The 19348-nt window shown below is 40.4% G+C and overlaps 1 protein-coding gene across 1 annotated transcript in view; it reads right to left on the bottom strand.

Annotated features, from left to right (window-relative positions):
• Nucleotides 1-13571: 13571 nt before the first annotated feature.
• The window catches only part of LOC103358909 (carboxyl-terminal PDZ ligand of neuronal nitric oxide synthase protein-like), a 212305-nt gene continuing 206528 nt past the window's right edge, over nt 13572-19348 (bottom strand). The window contains exon 13 of the mRNA XM_008284060.1: nt 13572-17901. Within this exon, the coding sequence (XP_008282282.1) occupies nt 17250-17901 (652 nt within the window). The 3' untranslated portion in view covers nt 13572-17249. The remainder of the gene's footprint in view (nt 17902-19348) is intronic.

Raw genomic sequence — 19348 nt, 5'->3', positions numbered from 1 at the left:
ATCCCATGTGCCCCCCAAAAAATTCGTTTGAAATTGATATTACCAATATAGAAACTCCGAATTACGATGCTCTTGAACGCAACGTCCAACTGCCACTGAATGCACCGGAGACGTAAGGTGCTTTTGATTGGGTACTTGCATTAAGTCTGGATTGAGAGGACATTTGCGAACGTCGGTTGATGTCCAAGAAAAGACGAGAAGGAGCGGCATAAACAAATATGTTTCACAGAGAATGAAATGGAGAGGAGACATTCTAAACTTTTTTTTTTTATTAAAAGGAAGTCAGTAGCAGGTCAGACCACTGAGAGCAGGGACACTGCAGGTCAGACTGACAGCTCAGAGTCCGGAGAGGACCAGGGTCAGCCTGAATGCAGCCAGGGACCATCACCATGTGTTGTTGAGGCCAGCATCCAGGACCAGGGCAGCTACCATGACCCTCCAGGTGAAAATGCAGATATGAAAAGAGTGTTGCACGTGTATTTTTTTACCAAACAACAGGATTTATTTGTTATTCTGTCATAATTGGATGAATGAAATGATAATATCTATGACTAAACTAATGGCATTGATTTCTGTGTTGTTTTTAATTATGTTGTTTACAATATGGCAAGACATTTAACAAATTGCATTTCTTTTAAGATGTATAATGCTGGTTAAAGAGCTATTAACTCTGAACTGTTTCAATCTATACGTTAAGATGCACCAGTAGACTACTGCCAGGAGTCGGATCCTGACAATGATCACTTGTCAGAAGAATCAGGAGGTAGCAGCACCAGCAGACATGTACAGCAACATCAAACTTATTATTTACCTTCTTAATGCAACTGTAAGGTCTGTTTCTGTCATCAGAGTCAACTTTAAAGTGCTGTTTTTGATCAATTTAGGCAGAACTAAGCTCCCCACTTTGCTGTTTTTGTGAGTAGACGCTGTAGACGAACATACACTGTCATGAGATCATATAGGCTCGTATCATCTCCTAATAACTTGATGTTTGTCCTTGAACAATTTTACCCGAATACACTTGGCTCTTCCTGCTTTTGTTTGCTTCGGTCCTCTTGCTTTTACAAATCAGTTCATCCGACACAGAGTTTGCTCCCAGGATTTGGTTCTCAGAGTTCACTTGCATATTCACAACAAAAATATGTTTATTGTTATAATATATATTCTATCTTTATATAATACTTAATTATTATAATATTTTAATTTATTATTTAATTTATTACAATTTTCCGTGGTCCTCCAAAAATATCTGTTGTACCCCCCTGTGCCCCCCCACTGAAAATATCCTGGATCCGCCCCTGCCCATGGAATCACGGATTTGAATTGTCCCTTCACACGAGCACAGGCACGGGAAGAACGGCACACGAGCACGGACATGAGATATCACCCTCCTGCACCCCCGCGGCGACAGGGCACCTACCCCGGATCCCTTCACCTGCCTCCCGGTGTCCCACACTCCCAGTTTACCCATTATCCTGCTCGCTGTTCGTTTTTGGTCCCACACCCACACCTTTTGGCCACCAGCCATAACACATCTACCTGTTCCCACATTCCGAAGACAAAAAAAAAAAAACTGCACAAAGGCATTAATTGTCAGTGCACAAACTAATTAAAAATCATACTATTATAAGACCTTGTCTCTGCAACAGAGAACATTGTTTACTGGGTAACAAATATTTATAAGAAAAACTGACTCCATGGCTAGTAGTCTCTGAAGAATCAGAAAACCAGGTGAGGAGCTAAATAACTAATATCGTAATGCGTAATGTGCTTGAGAATTGATAAAAGCTTTAAAAAGAGAAAGCATATAAAGAGGGATAGGTACAGACGAAGAAATGTTTGACGGCTGAGCTCGTAGGTCATCACTAACCAGGTACACAGTGTTAACTACATTACACAAACACAGGCTAATGATTCAAAGTAAGTAAGTATTCTTTAGCCGTTTTTTAAAATTGTCTGTGGTTCTAAATATAATCTGAAATTCAGAGAAACATCTGACTGTCGATCTGAATTTCATTTTTACTTTCAGAGCACAGGGCAGCAGGATCTAGTGACAAACTGTCTGACTTGATTTCACTGTTATCTGACTTAGTGCTAGTGGTAGAAGAAGTGCTTCAACTGTTTTCCTTTCTCAAACTTTACTTTGACTTTGACAGTATTGTTGCTGCATGAATTTATACTCAATGTGAAGAATGAAAGCAGTTTTATCAGCACAATGTACTGACACTGATGTATGTTCAAGGTGGAGCTTTTAATTCTGATATAATGGGAAAATGTAGCAATCTTTATTCCGTTCTTAACTTGTTCATTTTTTTCTCTTCAAAAAACAAGACAAACTAACAAAAACAGTCAAATGCCAGTCCGATAAGCAGTATCAGTAAAAGCAGTTGTGCCGTTAAATCTTACATAATAGACTGAGTCAGAAGTCACTTTGACCAACAAAGACAGACGCATCTTGCAAACAACAATCAGCGTTACAGTTTCACTTCATCACAGAAGCACTGCAACGTTCATGACACTGGTCAGTGACTGTAATATCAGAGATAAGAACCATCTGGGTGGGCTGTCCACTGATCGCAAGGTTGGCAGTTCGATCCCTCCAACATGTTGACATGTCCTTGGGCAAGACACTGAACTTGAAGTTGCTCCCAATGGCAGGCTGATTGGAAGCTCTGTCTCCATTGATGTATGAATGTGTGTGTGAATGGGTGAATGAGAAACACATTGCAAAGTGCTTTGACTATCACTATGGTAGAAAAGTGCTTTATAAGTGCAGGTCATTTATTTCAACAACTTTGCCATTTAGAGAGCTAGAGTGATACAGGGTTTGTTTATTTGTGATGTATGTGAGTGGGGTGTTCATAAGCAGGTGAGTTTGGCTGTTAGACAGACACCAAACCTGCTGCAGCTGATGCCAAAAAGAACTTTACATATATTCAACAAAGGTCCCACAAGTTTGTGCTCACAGTGCTTCTGTGAAATGAAAACATATTCTATTCTGTTTCCCCGGAGAAGAAACGTATGGTTGCATTGTAACCTTGGTTCTCTGAGTGAAGAGACTATCTCTCCTACTCTTTTGGCTGATCGGAGACATGTTTCAATCAAAACTATCACTGATTTCACACCAGCACAGGTTTATAGGTAACCGGGCAAGCCAGTGTGTCTTAAAGAAGTATCCACATTCCCTGACGAGCAGGGGGGTCATCCCCCGTCATCTGAACTATGTAACTGGGTGGAGAGATCGTCTCGAGACGACAGAGAACACAGCGTATGTTTCCACATATAGAATTCCCTCGAATCCTGTATTTTGACTTAATGCACTCCTACACAAACTATTAACACAAAGAAACTGAAAGAAAAGTTTGCTTCCATTCATTTACTTGTAGTTATCCAGTGTAGTCCCTCTCCACAGCAACACTTTCCAACACATCCTGGGTGGATCCCACGGTGTTCCCAGGCCAGATGAGATATTTAATCCATCCAGTGAGTTCTGGGTCTACTGAGGCATCTTTTTCAGTTGAACAAGCCTAGAAAATGTCCAAAGGAAGGTGCCCAAGAGGCATCCAGATCAGATGCCCAAACCACCTTAACTGGCTCCTCTTGACACAACGGAAGCAAGACTTCTTTGAGCTTCCTTTGCAAGTCCAAGCTCCTCACCCTATTTATAAGATGAACCCCAGCCAACCGACACAGGAAACTCATTTGGCTCATATCTCACTCTTTTGGTCCTTACCCAGAGCTCATGAATGTAGGTATGCCTTTCGGCTCAGCTCCCTCTTTAGCACGACGGTTCCACATTTCAGCTAATGCTGCTCCAATCTGTCCGTCCATCTCGATGGTCTACTGCAGGGCATGCTGAAGTCACATCATCTGCAAAAAGCAGAAATATAACTCTGAGGTTCAAAAACCAATTTTATTAGCTGGATACAGATTTGAACTAATGTCAGATTTTTTTTAAAAAATAATGAGGTAAACACATGCAAATATGACAGATGTAAATGCCAGTTTAACCCTATCAATAACTAAAATTGTAAAGCAGGAAGAAAATGTTATCTTCATGTAACAGAAGTGCAAAAAGGGATGAATGAATGAGTTTGTTTGGTGCAACAGACGTACTGGTCTGCTCAGGACTGTGTCATACATTATGATTGGCTATATGAAATTAAATGAAATGAAAAATGAAAAATACTTTATTTATCCCAGAAGGGAAATTCAATTTTATTTTTAAAATTAATAATTAATAAGTAATTTAAAATTAATCAATTTAAAATTCAAAATATATGTCAGTGTGTCTGTGAATACATCCACCTGTTCAGTCCCAGAGGGCAATTGAGGATGATTGCGAAGAACCTCGTTAGAGTATATTCCTTGTATTTATTGGGAAGGCCCAGGAATATTAAAAAATATGTTGGAGTGAAAAGTGAAGGAGGCTTGTGTTTTTTTTTTTCTCAACACAGATATGATTATATGTTGCTCATGCCACAGATGATCAGGGGAAGCAGAAAAATGCTATAGTCAGGTTTTATAAAGCTAAATAAACCTATAGACTTCTCACTGACTTCTCATTAGTACAGCGGGACTAAAGGTTATGGTACACCTATAAACCGCATTTTTAATTTGATGTGACTGTGTCACAAATTGTCATGAAACTGGGTTGTGTATTTTTGTATTCCTGTATCATCTGCACTTTCACTTATTGACTAATCATGCACTCACACAGGAAAAAAAAACACACACAAACCAATTTACACTGTGATGAAAATCTGTGGTTTTGTGAAGTTCACGTTTTTGATTTAATCTGAAGACTTTGAAGACATTTTCATCAATCTTTGCTGAGAAGCTGAGGCTCAGAGTTTATTTCTGATTGAGGAAGCAACTCTGTGGTCAGTGATTGTGCTGTGCGCCTACTGTTTAAAGATATACTGTAACTGACATATGCATTTGAATTCACAGTGAGACACACATACTAATGATGTACTCTGTTACTTGTGCATTTTTTCCTGAAATGAATTTCATTCTGGGTCACTGGGTCAGTCCTCTGAGGATGTAATGACTTCAGTTCTCCACTAGATAGAACTGTTTAGCCTGATATGATACAGACTAGACTGGCAGGAAGTTTTATTTAGCAAAACAGAGGAGAACATCCGTACAGTGGACCAAAGTGAACATTTCAAGTTCTCAGAACCTCTTTATTTAAATCAACCAAAGCAGCTGGTATAACACACGACTATGACATGATGGAAAGACACATTTAGGACACTGTTCAATCTCTTATAAAATGTCTCTTTTCAGTGAGTATATCATTTTATAAAATAGTAGTTACAAAGTGCATATGGGATTGTGGAGCATTGGCATATATAACAAGCTTTGAGCAAAATTCTAAAACCTAACACTGTGTCTTAACAGCCACAACAATGACCTTGTTCTTCATCCTAGTTTAGTCTGTTAGCGTTCTAACATTGGTACTGAACAACAGCTGAGCCTGACGAGAATGTTGTTGGTTTTGCTGGCCTTGAGCCAAAAACCACGATGTTGGACATATTCCAGCTGTGGCCTGATGATGGTGCTCGGTGACAGCGTTTCACACTCCATCCTCAGGAGAGCAGGGTTTCATCGCAGTGGCTGTTGAGATATTTCAGCGCTGACCAAAGTGTTGTGCTGACCAACCGATAAAGCCACAGTGAGGAAACACCACGAAGCATTGCATAATGCAATTAATGTATTTGTTTAACTTCACTGAGAATTTGCAAGAAGCTGCTCCAAAGTCGAGGATTTCAGCAGATGTGTTACACCGGAGTATCTGCAACCACACGTAACCCTTTAAGCCCAGGGCTGTGTTTAAAAGTTCCACCTGAAAGATCTTCCTCAAATTCAGTCAATAACAGCTCCACAACTGTGAGGCCAAAATGAACAGCCTTAGGCTCTATGGATCAGAGACACTTGGGAGAATTTTAAATACAGTGAAAAGTCAAATTGGACTTTTATTTCCATCTACTCAAAGTGTGATGTAGGGCAGTTATTTATGGAACAGATAATTAAATAACTCTGTAAGTATCAGTGGTAAAACAATGTGTCAGTAACACTGATATTTTTGAATCTATCTTAAAAATTCTCAACTAAAACTGTCAAATTTGATGCAACAGCACAAAAAGAATGACATCCATTGTAATCACAGTAATACGTCATTATAGCAGGGCCTCTTCACTGAATATGCCACACTCCATCACCACTGAAATGTGGAGTTTTTTTTATTTTATTTTACTTTTTATCACAGATGGCCCTGGTACAAAGATTAGGATGTAGGTTTCTGGTTTCTGAACTGGATGTTGGGGGTTAATCCCCACTGGGCAGCACAGTGTCATCGTTATGGGTCAGCGGAATAAGGAAGACGGACCAGTTGCACTGCAAGTCATTGTTTAGGTATAAATGATACTTAATAAATGTGTGTGTACAGGCTGGTGTGAGCCACGATTAGCCTTTTCAATGAAGAGGAGACAAATAAAAGTAGCGGGCCGGCTCTGTGCTCTACAGCATTTAATATCTCTCCCAGTGCAAAACAAAAAGTGCTCTCTACTCCCGGAAAGCTGCTCCACTCTCCAGCTTTTTTGTTTTTTTGTGAGACACTCGATTATTTTCACTCTAATCCTGAGGGAACCCCACTTAATGTAAAGTGAAAGAACCTGCATCTATTTTAATTCAGGCTTCATATCTTGCCTTAAAAAAAAGGAGGGAAAAAAAAGAAGTAACAAAAAATCCATCACTCCCCCTCCCCCAGCGAGAGTTTGTTTCCAAATAAGATGTTGATTTGCACTGGAAACAAATGAAACAATTATACCTCACTGACAGGTTTCTCTTTCTCTTCCCCGAAGAAAAATAAGCTTTAAAGATCCCAACAGTGCTGTAGAGGCCCTGTGGTCTGTTTGGCTTCACAGACAGATTAATGTTGCCTCAGTCAACAGCCTGTCTGTCTGCATATCTGTCTGTCGGTGTAACCTGCCACTCCCGTCCTGCTTTAGAGGGCACTCTTTGACGGCCTCCTCCCATAAAGGAGGCCCTGTCTAGGCTTTGAAAGGCGGCAAAGGCCTCCTGATGACAGATGAATGGAAGGATGAATGGATGAGGTAAAGAAAAGGAGGTTGTAAAGTAGATGTACTCAGCAGAACTTATTATACTTTGTCTTTTAGTCTGTCAAGAGTAAGCAAAAAACGAAAGTCGACAAAAGTCGGGCAGGACGGAACACTTGGCTTGTGAGAGACAGGAACAATTACTGACTGAGACGACATCGGCCCAGAGAGAAGAAGAGAGGGATGGAGATGAACGATAGAGGAACGGAAGAAGAAAAATACAGGAAAGAGTGAACACCCGAGGGGACTCCTGCACTTCTTCTGGATCAGAGCAAAATGACTGAAGAAAAAATAGAGCAGGAATAAATATATAAGCATAAAAAACACATTTTCACTACCTTAAATTCCATAACTGTCTTTCTATTTGTCTCTTGAATGTGACACAAGGAAGCATGCAGTTTCTTGGAATGATAACTGGAAATAAATAAGAGCATCGGTGTCCTCTGTACCATGCCACTGGTAGTTATAATTCAATATTTTCTACAAGCTACACCAGCAGAATTGTCTCTTTTAAAACATGTAGCCCCCAGAGAGTCAACGAACCTGCACCTCCTCCTCAAACCAGACAGCCTGCTGATGATTCACCATCCAGTCACTGCAAGATCTCTCTGCTAGACTCAAAGAGGAAGTCAATAATTAAAATTAACACTTATAAACACCTTTAATGTGTTATTTTTATTTTTAGAACACATCAATGTGTAATATTTTACTGCTCAGAAAGCAATCATGACAGCAAATGTACAAATTCTATTGTTGATTTCACCAATATTTTTAATCAGTAATAACAACTTAAGGCTGGAGACGTTTGAGAACGGCTCCTTCACACCGTGAAGTGGGTTTTCTGCTGCTCCAGTTCCACTCAATTAAATGTCACCAAATCATGTTGGTTCTTTTTGCCTAAAGGAGGAAGCTAGTATGCGTATAACTTGCTGAACATGTTGAAATGGAGTTTTCCATTAGTCTATCCATCCATTCATCAATAATCTGTCAACAGCAGAAACACTTGACGGCTCTTGCAGAACACTTTTGGTGCAGCGTTGTGCGCAGCTGTTTTTGTTTTTGTCAAGTGGCAGTAGCAGCTTTAATGATTAGATTTGAGTTTTACTGTGTGGCTCTGAAGCTGTTTTGAGGCTTTGTGGTGCCTGATTGGGTCAACAGAGTCCTCTCAGGTTGCCTCTCTCACATACATACACACAAACACAGAGCTGTAATCTTTCTCCATGCTGATCAATAAACCCGATAAGAACTCCATCCTGCCAGTTGGCAGTGACTAATGCTCCGGCAAACACGTTGTTTCTCCTGAGGGTCCACAGTGCTGCTTATGTATGAGAAACACAGAGAGGATGGCAAACCATTTCTAGGTGTGTGTGTGTGGTGTTCTGGGTGACAGGACTCAAGACAAATGTGTTCACTAGTCACGTTTTAACCTTTTTCCATATGTGGCTTCTTCAACCTTATGTATAATGTATATGCTCCTTGATGGCTTTTTCAGCTTTAAAGAGTCATTACTGAAATCCATGCGCCACAAGTGGTGACTTACATGAAAACTATTTGCTCTCTATGAAAACCCTGCAGGTTTGCAGACATGAAACCACAGAGATCAGGGATTTTGAAGCAGTCTGTACCCATCAGTCATCAAAGTTTCATAAAACTTGCATCAGGATAGTCTGAGGGGCTTGTGTTTGGGTTTTGAAGACGATGAACTAGTGGGATCTCTTTAAATGTCCGATAGCATGAAACACTCACATGTCAGTATTACATTAGTAAGTTATGGAATTACTGGCAGCCTTAGCTTGCTGATACATGACGTGTTCAACTAAGGGACAAAAGTAGCTGATTATTGAATTTGATCAACACATCTCAGACATCAGATCAAAATGCTTGAACCCTGTGAAGGAACATTTCCTCACTGTGAGTCTATTTTATAAAGTCTCTAAGTCTCTAAAGTCTATAATAATAATAATAATAATAATACGAAGAAGAAGAAGAAGAAGAAGAAAAATAATAATAATACTAAATCAACTAAAGTTCAATAGTTACAACCACTTTTTTTTAAACAAGAGGAAATAAAGATAAAGCTTTTAATCAACATGACCAGCATTTTTCCAAGTGCCAGCAGGTGTTACCAACACTGGCTCTACACACTGGAGACATTATTCTGTTTGCATTTTGATTTTGTTTCTCTGCTTGTTTCCTGCTCTGTGTGTACACAGTCTGCAGTTCATGCAAGTTCTGCTGAAAAGTGTCTGAATTTTCTTTCAAATCTTGGTTAGAACAAAGCAAAACAAACTAAATATTCAATGAGAAGTATAGACTGAAATTCTTATGGACATGCAGTTCCATTGTCTGTCAACAGAAACAGAAATGTATAAATGAGAACAGCTGTTTTGGGAGTTGATTCATATTAAAATACAGTATATATGAGAACAGTGAGCAGGAGAAAAAACCAAACAGCTGTAATGTGACTGAGTTTAACAGTCGTTAGTGTACACCTCAAAATTATTAGATTAGCAACTACACTCAGTAGTTGCTCAGAACTCTGAAAGGACTTTGAGCACAAAGTTATTGATGAGTTTGCTGGTTCTACCCACTTCCAGAGGACTAGAAGAAGTAGGCCGACAGGCTTCACAGTCAAGCTGCCCTGAGAAAGGTCATGTTCACCATAAATATAGAAGATTCATCTTTGAGTTCCTTCTGTGCCTCCTACTCTGCTTCATCTGTAATTCCAGTCACACACATGAGGTCAACAGCCACATGTATGGGTGAGTTTTAGGAAGACTAAATGGCAGCAGTCAGACAGTGCTGTTCTCATCTTTTCATCAGACATTCACCTCCTCATCCGGTGAATCACAGAGCTACGATCGACTTTACTGATGCGGACAAACGTGGGAAGAACAGAAGCGATATTACAATGCTGCCTGTCTCATCAAATAATGGGATATATTATATACATAGATTTTGCAGCTTTACACTCAGTATGAGGTTCATTTTTTAAAATCACAAAGAAAATCTAATTATTCATGTTCACTATGCTCTGAAAGGAATTCATTGAGGAACTCATTTGCAGCAGCAGCAGCAGCTCTGTTCCCTCTGGATGATTGCTGTCCTAATTCTCTCTTTAAATCTCTCTCTGCTCTGTACTGATACAAATAACGCTGTGATGTACATGTTTACCACGTCACTGGAGGCCTGCTATGTGCTAGCCTGCTGCCAGACCTCCACTGTCACCAAAAACACAGACATCCCAGAACTGAGTGACCTCTGCTGTGATGAAGTCATGCGAGTGTCTTGTGTTGTTTATCCTCAAGGCCGTCACTCCTGGACCCCTGCTGTTCCCTTACAAAGGATGAAGCAAACATGGCCGTCCACTTCATCCGAAATCACCTGGTTTCCTCAGGAACCTACATCGGGACCTTATTTGTAGATTTTAGCTCTGCTTTTGATATCATCATTGTGTCGCTGCTGCAGGACAAGCTGTTCCAACTGAGCGTCCGTCCTCACCTGCAGGTAGATCACAGACCTCCTGGCTGACGGGAGGTAAGACATGAAGCAGGGAAAGCCCCTCTCTCACTCCCAGACCATCAGCACTGATTCCCTTGAAAGCTGCCTGCTGTCCACTGTCTTCTCCTTGTGCACCAGCAGCTACACCTCTAGTCACAAAAGGCAATAGTAAAGACTTGAAATGAATACAGACACATATGAGGGCCAGTAAAGTAAGTAGAAATACAAGTTTGAAAATAAACAGAACACCAAAATGAATAACTAGAACCTGAACATAAACGAGTGTGTTCCTGATGTCAAGTTAACAGCAGACAGCAAATTCACATTAAACAAATGACGGTTGTATAGTTGTAATATTCACAACTTATCTATTTTTCAAGAACCTGTCCTATTACAGTCTGATAATAAAAGTGAATCTTTAATTGGTAAGATATCACAAATAATTTCAGTCTAGTCATCCATTGTATGTATTTCTGGTCTTAACCACTTTCTAGTGATGACTTTCTTGCTGGCTGCACTTAGAATCGGAAATAGATTTCTAACATTAGAGGTGGCATTATCTGATGGCAGGGCACTGAAGTAAAAGGTCTCTAGTTTAAATGGAATATCCACCCAGAGCCCTTTTTGTGAAATCCTATGAACCTCCTGTCAGAAAGAAATTAATAATGGGCAGGACCAAAAGATAAAACAATGATTTACCTCAGAGATCCTCACATTGTTTCCAGCACAAGAAAGACTTATATAGTGTCTTTCTTTCTTGTACGTGTAAACATCTTTGTAATGAAGACTATTTGGATTCTGCTGACCCTTGCAAAGTGTCATATAGGGCCTGTCCAAGTATTCTGGAGAGCAGCTTTATTCTGAATCTTGTGCGGAGGGAAAACACTGCTACACCCGTGTCTGTGGGTTGAAAGTTTCAGGTCTGCTGCACCTCTGAGCACACTGAAGCCCACAGGCGGAGGTCAGGACCACACAGCTGTGATGCAGAAGATGTGGAAGATCATCTCAAGCAGCACTGAGACAGCACCACTTCCCCACAGGCTGCACTTAGAATCCTCTTGTTGGCATATTTTCCTTTATTAGATAGTAACAGAGGAGAGCGAAAGGTAATGTGGGAAAGACAGAAGGAGAATGATGATCAGTAAACATTCAGTCATCTGGGATTCAAACCCAGCAGCCCTTAAAGGTATTTCACACCTGATGTGCAATTAATCCTCTGCTCACAAAGCCTGCTCTTATCCCCGGTGTATGAGCGAACAATAGACCTATATAAAACCCTGCTTTGTTTCTAAAAGCCTTGCAAAATCTGCCGGATCAATTATATGACCATTTGCACAGAAGTGGTTTGATTTTCCGTTGGGATTTAGAGAACGTCACAGCACAGACGCACACCTGTTGAGCTTCATACACACGGTTTAGGATGGAAACAGTTCTTGGGTAAAATACCTAAACAGAGGTATACAGGTGTAACTATTTTATTCCATGCAGCTGTCAATTATGCTCATATACAACCTCTTAATGGGCTGCAAGGTGGCGCAGTTGGTAGCACTGTTGCCTCGCAGCAAGAAGGTTGCTGGTTCGCGTCCCGGTGGGGGCACCGGAATCTTTCTGCGTGGTCTGCATGTTCTCCCTGTGCAGCGTGGGTTCTCTCCGGGTTCTCCGGCTTCCTCCCACAAGGTCCAAAAACATGTAGAGGTTAATTGGTGATTCTAAATTGTCCGTAGGTGTGAATGTGAGTGTGCTTGGTTGTCTGTCTCTAAGTGTGGCCCTGTGCTAGACTGGTGACCTGTTCAGGGTGTCTCCTCGGCTGGGATAAGCTCCAGCACCCCCGCGACCCTAGTGAGGATTAAGCGGTGTATAGATAATGGATGGATGGATGGATGGACAACCTCTTAATACCATCAAATGACTAATCAATAGCAAATTGATCAGAAAAATTAAACAAAACTTTCTAGTTTCAATTCCAGGACGCTGTCATATCATCCATCTTTATACACAGTTTAGGTATACAGGATTTGAAAACAGGGAAGATCCAATGAAAGACCAAGTTGCATTGTGGGAAATGTAGGCTCTAAAGATTTTTGAGCTTGACTCGTACTGTGGAATAAAAGTTGGCACATCTGAGCTTCTGCAAAGTTTGAGTAACTGTGAATTTTAGTTTTATGGAAACATTTCTCACTTTGAATGAACAACAGGTCTTATTATGTTGGTTGTGCTGAGGAATACATCATAATTAACCAAGACACTCACATTAGGATATGCACTAAACAAACTGGGCTGCATAAACTACATCCAGCTATCACACACTTGATAATTCATTATGCATGAAGGCCTAGATTCCTTTGTAGAGAATCAATATATGCATCATGTTTGAATTATTAAACAGTGACCAGACCTGTGAGTCTTTGCTGATTGGTTGTTTAAACCACTGACGGGTAAATAAACCGCCTCATTCTTCTTCTGTCGTACTCCTGACCGGCTTTCACTCATCTCAGCGGAGCAATGAACACGAGGCCGGCGACACATGGAGACGCCAAGAGGAAGACCAGGATTTCCATGAATTAGGACAAACACAGATGAATTAAACATCAGAACAGCTTCAACTCCTGAATCCCTGCCATCACCAAGTTTTTGTGTTTGGTTCTCTAAAAACGGACGATCCATCAAACACAGAGGGCACACAATGGCCCATCTATGTTGGAGAGCGAATGAAGATTTAGAAGCAAGAAAAGAGCTACAAGTGACAAATCCATCAACAACAGGAAGGGCGCTGGCAGGGCTGAGTGGGAGGCTGACTGTCATCATCGCAGGAACGAGACGAAGCAAAGACATAAAACACAGGACGTTCCCAGAACAAATGAAAAGAGGCTTGTTCTACAGAGAGAAACGCAGCGCTATCAATCTCTGAGAAAACACAAAGTCACACAAGACACAACAAGATGCTCATGATTGAGTCTAAGTCTGGAAAGTCTTTATAAGATTACAGTCACAGCAGGAATTATTACGTCCCCACTTTAAAAAAAAAAAGGTACATTAGGAAAATAAAAGGCAAAATCACTGATACATGTAGATTTTTTTTCTTTCATACAAAAATGATAGAATTCATTTAATTTGCAACAGTTGAAGTATAATCAATAGAAAGTCCCAGTTTGCTTTAGCCGTCACTTGTTTTCACAAAGCCTTCATGTGCAGCGTTTAGCTTCCTTCATTCATCACAATTTTCTGAAATCATGTCGACCAGCTTCACAAAGACGAAACAAAACAAGATTTAACAACACAAAAAATAAAAAAAGCAAGATCATTTTTTTCTTTTATCAAATTCGGAGGCAGCTAAATAAAACAGATTGCCATAACTAGATTCTGGGTAACAAAATAAATGACTTTCCTTCATTTGTTAGAGCAAAAACCAATTTGCATATTCACAGGTACTGCAAAAAGAGAGAATATTTTCAGAAAATGTACACAGCTGTTCCTTCATCAACAAAGACAAAAAAAAAAAAAATCTACTTTAGTGGTTTATAAAGTCAAAATTTCAACTAGGAAACAAGGCATTTCAGATTCTCTGAGGAGTGTCTCGGTGTCTTATTGCTTTTACCTCCTGACTGAATCCAAGCAGCTGCTGTCAGTCTGATGGTGTGTGTTTGGTTTTGTTAGATCAGGTCAAGACCTTCTGATACCTGGTTCATCCAGGTGTGTAGTAATAATCTCTGTGCTGAGTGACGACTGGCTTATCACCTCAAAACAACCTCTGTGTCTCCAATGAAATACTCAGACAGACTACAAGGTACAGCCCTTTTTTTTTTTTTTTTAGATTTAAGGACATAAAGAGAATGAACTCTTAACAATTTTTATTTATTTTTTGCTAACCTGAACTGTCAATCATAAAGAGTCAGTTCATCCACTTCTTAAAATTGTGATAGTCGTGTTATATAGACTCGCAAATTACTGGATTATGCTAAAACATCTGCCACTTAGAAATAGTTAAAACTAGAAGATGTCAGCAGGTTTTTCCAGCTTGTAGTGTGGTAGTTGATGGTAATATGTAAAACAAAGTCAGAGAGAGACATACGGAGACAAAGCTTCCTTTCTCTCAGAGTCCAGCTCCACATTCCTCTCATTCTGCTGGGCACGACCTGACCGCAGCTCCAGCTGCCTCTGAGTCCGTCCCTGTGTCTTCTGGGAACGTTTTGCTATTTTCTAAGGTCAGCAAATCCCCGCAAGGACAGCAGGTCATTTACAGAGGCCGCTTCGAGACTTCTTGGAAAAATGGGTTATTTTCAGGATGTGTGATTGGGATCTGTGTCTGTGCTCTCCACAAAAGTCAGCCATAGTCCAGCTGCACAGATCTGCAGAGCAGATGCTTAGACAATGATGTCTTAAAAAAACAGCTTTCCACTTTGATTGTGCTAAGATCACTATGGCAACTTGGACCTGTTCCTCCTACACTGACACACTTTAATGTGGTGAAGATCTTAAGTCAGCTCACCTTTAACCAGCTGAACACACCTGAGTCTCTCATGGGTCAGAAACATCTAAGGATTTTAAACAAGGACACAATTTGTACTTAAATATGTTAACTGCTCTGACTTTGGTTTTCAATTTTGCATTGTTAGATAAAGTGAAATTAACAAAGAGAAAATCTCTTCTGTATGAATTATTGCTTCTCTTTTTACTCAGACAGCTCACTAAAAACAAAGCGACAAAAACAACCTGTCTGACTGAGCAGTTAATTTCTGTCTTTGGTCTGCCACTTAATGATCTGCTCCAATAAAATCCACCTCTCTCATCTCTCTTTGTTGACAGCTCATTATCTTGCCTCTCTTTAGCTCAAAAACAACTTTCCAGCAGCCCGCCCTCCAAACGCTGCCCATCTACCCATCTGTCTGTCTGTCCTGACTCTCTGTCAGGGTTTAGGGGTTATCAGACCTCACTTTCAGTTCAGCCAGTGCAAAAAGATAATGTTTGTCAGCAGGCAACAACTTGAAGCCATTTTCATCCGTTATCTTTATGTTTACTTTAAAGGCCTGGTTCCAGACCCACTAATGAATTAATTTTGAATTAAATTTTTTTTAACTGCCTTTTTATGTGGATTTTATGTCTTCACATTCAAAATGTTGGTCTGCTTTTGCTGCCAGTGGAAACTGTTCAACAACAAAGACTTCTGGTTCCCAATATGGTTAGAAACATAAAAAACCCAAAAATGGTTGTAAATGCTGTTTATGGAATCCCAGAAGGACAAAAAAATCTGAACCTAGCTAAAAAAAAGTTTAGCATTTTTTTGTATTAAATATAAATAAATGCAACTCAGATAAAAAAAAAAAGAAGAAAAGATTGTTATGATTATTTGTGTTACTGATCACTATTGTAACTTTCTGAGGTTTCCACATCTAAAAAGGGGTATTTTCAGGGTCACAGTCTGAGCCAGAGGCCGATGTAGGAGGGAACAAGCTTACACTGCAGGACAGCTCCAAGTTATACTGGACAAAACAAGGGTCAGAAATGATCTGTTATGGTGGAAGCTCAGAGTCAAAGGGCTTCCAGTCCTTGATATTTAATACTGACTGAACTGAAAAGTGACTTTCTTCTAAATTTCTCCATCTCGTAACACTTTCACATTCGCTCAGTCTTTCTCACTCACTTCCTTCGACTCCTCCTGAGCATGCAATCAGCTTTCAAGACATTTCCCTGCTGGAAATACCATCACACAGATGAAAATCTTACAGCAACACTTAATCTAAATATGTTAAATGTAAATGATATTTCTTTATAACTTATATTAGTTTCCGTTTCTAATTGGCTTAATTGCAGCAGCTTTTGTATGATTTATAACAAGCATGTAACAAAGCAACCTGTAAATGGACCAAAAATGTCATGGTATATGCTAATATAATAACGTAATACTGATGAAGATTTGAAGTAATCATTGTTTATACTTCCAGGGAAAAAAACATCTGAAACATTTAGTTTTTTTTCATTTTTGTACCAGATTTGACATTTTTAGCCCATTTAAAGGATATTTTATCACAGTAATTACATTCATTGTTACATAATCAGGTTGTCATTACGTTTCTAAAGCACATCACATGTTATACATCAATTGAAAGAACTGAAACATAAGAAATACACAGTGAATCTTTTACAGTTTGATTTTTTTTTTTTGTTACAATTTTAACTTGAACATAAACTAGACTAAAACGAACCTGAAAGTTCAGCTCATTTTTCTGTTACGACTCATCCATCGTCTAATGCTGCTCAGATTTGCTTTCATTCATTACGCAGATACTTGTAGTGTGTGACTGACCTCACATCAGTCCTGTTAGAAGGCCAGATTTTACGACCATGACCTTTAAACTAACCTATTCATCTAAAAAGCTATAAAATCTTAAAAAGCAACAGATCTGGCCCATGTCCATGTTCCTGGAAGTACTTGTTCCCTTTTCCTACAGTGAAGCCTGGAGCGGGGGGAGTTGCACATTAAAAAGTGGCAGTGAATATTTGATCCGCAGTACTTATTGCAGTCTGTTTGAATTATATCCACAGACATTTCAGGGGTAGATATGAATAGAAATAAGTTCCAGGCTGTTTTATTCTTACTCAAGTGGTATTTGGCACCAGCTTTGTGCGTTACTCAAAAGACAGCAGGTCCGGATGAGGCTCTGCGTCTTCGGCACTCACTCCGGTGCCTTTACTGCAGGGGGCGCCGTTCCCCAGCAGGACCTCCTCCCCCAGGCTGATGCGGCAGGCAGTTTTACCCGAGCAGGGAGTGGAGGCCAGCCGGGAGTCTGGTCCCGGCGCCTTCTGCCAGATGTCGCAGGTTTTGGCTCTAGACTCCAGTGGGGGATCTTTGTGGATGAGGTCTGGTACAGAGAGCTGCAGCTGGTGTCGATGCTCCTCCACACCTCCTTCAGGGCTCCCATCCTCAGCATCATCCTCTTCTTCACCGATCACCGTATCCACCTTGCCGTTTGTCCCAGCTGACTCTGAATCCTCTTTTTTCTCTGCTGGGCCCAGTGACTGTGGGACATCTGTTGGCCTTTCTTCATCCTTTTCACCCTGCTGCTGCTCCTCGTCATTCCTCGTCTCTTCCTTAGCGATGAGAGGCGTCTTGTCGGGGGAGGAGAGGAAGGAGGAAGAGTCAGCAGCATCCGGGGAGGAGACCACGGGGTCAGAGGAGATCATCATGTCCTGGGTCGTCTTCAGCGCTCGAGGGAGGCGCTTCTTTCCTGATGGGGGTGGAGGGTCCAGCCGAGGGAAGGAGTCAAAGGAGGAGATGTGACTAAAAAAAGAGAAGAAGGTAAACAGATGTGAGGACGATGAGGATAAAAGGAGAGGCAACATTATAAAAGACAGTCAGAGAAAGCTGTAAATGAATTTAAGGCCATATGGCACCACAAAGACCTTTAGTACGAGCAGATGGTAGCAGGTTTTACACTAAGACCAGTAACTAACTGAAATGTAACACTTGAGTTTGCTGCTTTGTTAGAGGCGGGCACAGATATTGTTTAGTTGTTTCATTAGATCAGAGAATTTCATACTGAGGGAGAATTGCTGAGGGGTTGTGTGGTGGGAGAGATGTAAGGCAAAGATACTGTGGTGAAAGGAGCGGGGGCATGCAGGTGTTCTGAAACAAGGAGAAGTTGGTTTTTGTAGTCGGGGCTGCTGATTTGTCAACCTGTGGAGCAGCAGCGGTGGCTGTGACAATGCTCGTCGAAGCAACTCTGAGTCACAAAACTGAACACAAAGACATCACAGAAAAAGTAGTTTTTTGATTTGCTCTGACTCAATATTTATCTCTGATGTCCACACGTCTGATTCAAATCCATTAACAAAGACACTCTCCATGGCGGCAGAACGATCATTACACATTTTAGATCTCTTCAGCATCAAAGTAACCCAGTGATAGTTGTCTGTTCTTGCAAATAGGAACTGCTATTAGTTCATTCGACATACTTTTCATGCTTAAATCTCCCGAAGCATTAGACAATGATTATCTCCTAAATTGAAAAGAGGGAGTGCAGGTGTCTTGATTTTGTCTCGAAGCCATATGATGCAACTTTGGTGAGCTGCTTTGAGTCTGCTGATGTGTGGGAGAGAAGGAGTAATAGAATTCTATCTTTGCCGTTGTTCTGGTTTTATGACTTAAACTTCCATTTCCAATTTCTATCATCAGCATGGGAAGGGAGAATAAAAACATCTTAGAGATGTTCTGTTACTGTCTGTGTGTTCTTGGAAATAAAGGAAATGGCAAAGAGTAGAGTGTAATTTCTAGAGAAAAAAATACAGGTGACTTCTGAATATTCACAGATGCTAATGACCAGCAGAAACACCACAGCAAGCAGGTTTAATGTGTAATAGCTAGACTGGAGACGCACTACAGAATCCAGTAATTCAGTTCTTCCAAGACAAATGACATCACGTCAATTGTTTGGATTTTCTCATTAAAGATATGTACAATTCAGCTGCTGATACCTGCGATGTGAATTGTGGATATCTGAAGCTAAATTATGACTGATTGCAATTCCAGTTTCAGATATCTGCACTTTAATTCTGATCCGTCATAATTCTGATTGAAGTTATCTTTAGTTAACCTCAGTTCAAGATATCTTGATTGTCATTTCTGGAGATATTAAATTAGGTTTGAACTAGTCAGAATGATGTTGGAGATGTCTCAAACTGTAATTCTGCCAAGTCAGAATGTAATTACAGATGTCCCAAATTAGAGT

This window comes from Stegastes partitus, unplaced genomic scaffold (genome assembly GCF_000690725.1).
Source record: "Stegastes partitus isolate 25-593 unplaced genomic scaffold, Stegastes_partitus-1.0.2 Scaffold342, whole genome shotgun sequence".
Taxonomy (NCBI): Eukaryota; Metazoa; Chordata; class Actinopteri; family Pomacentridae; genus Stegastes; species Stegastes partitus.
This window is presented reverse-complemented; position numbering and strand designations above follow the sequence as displayed.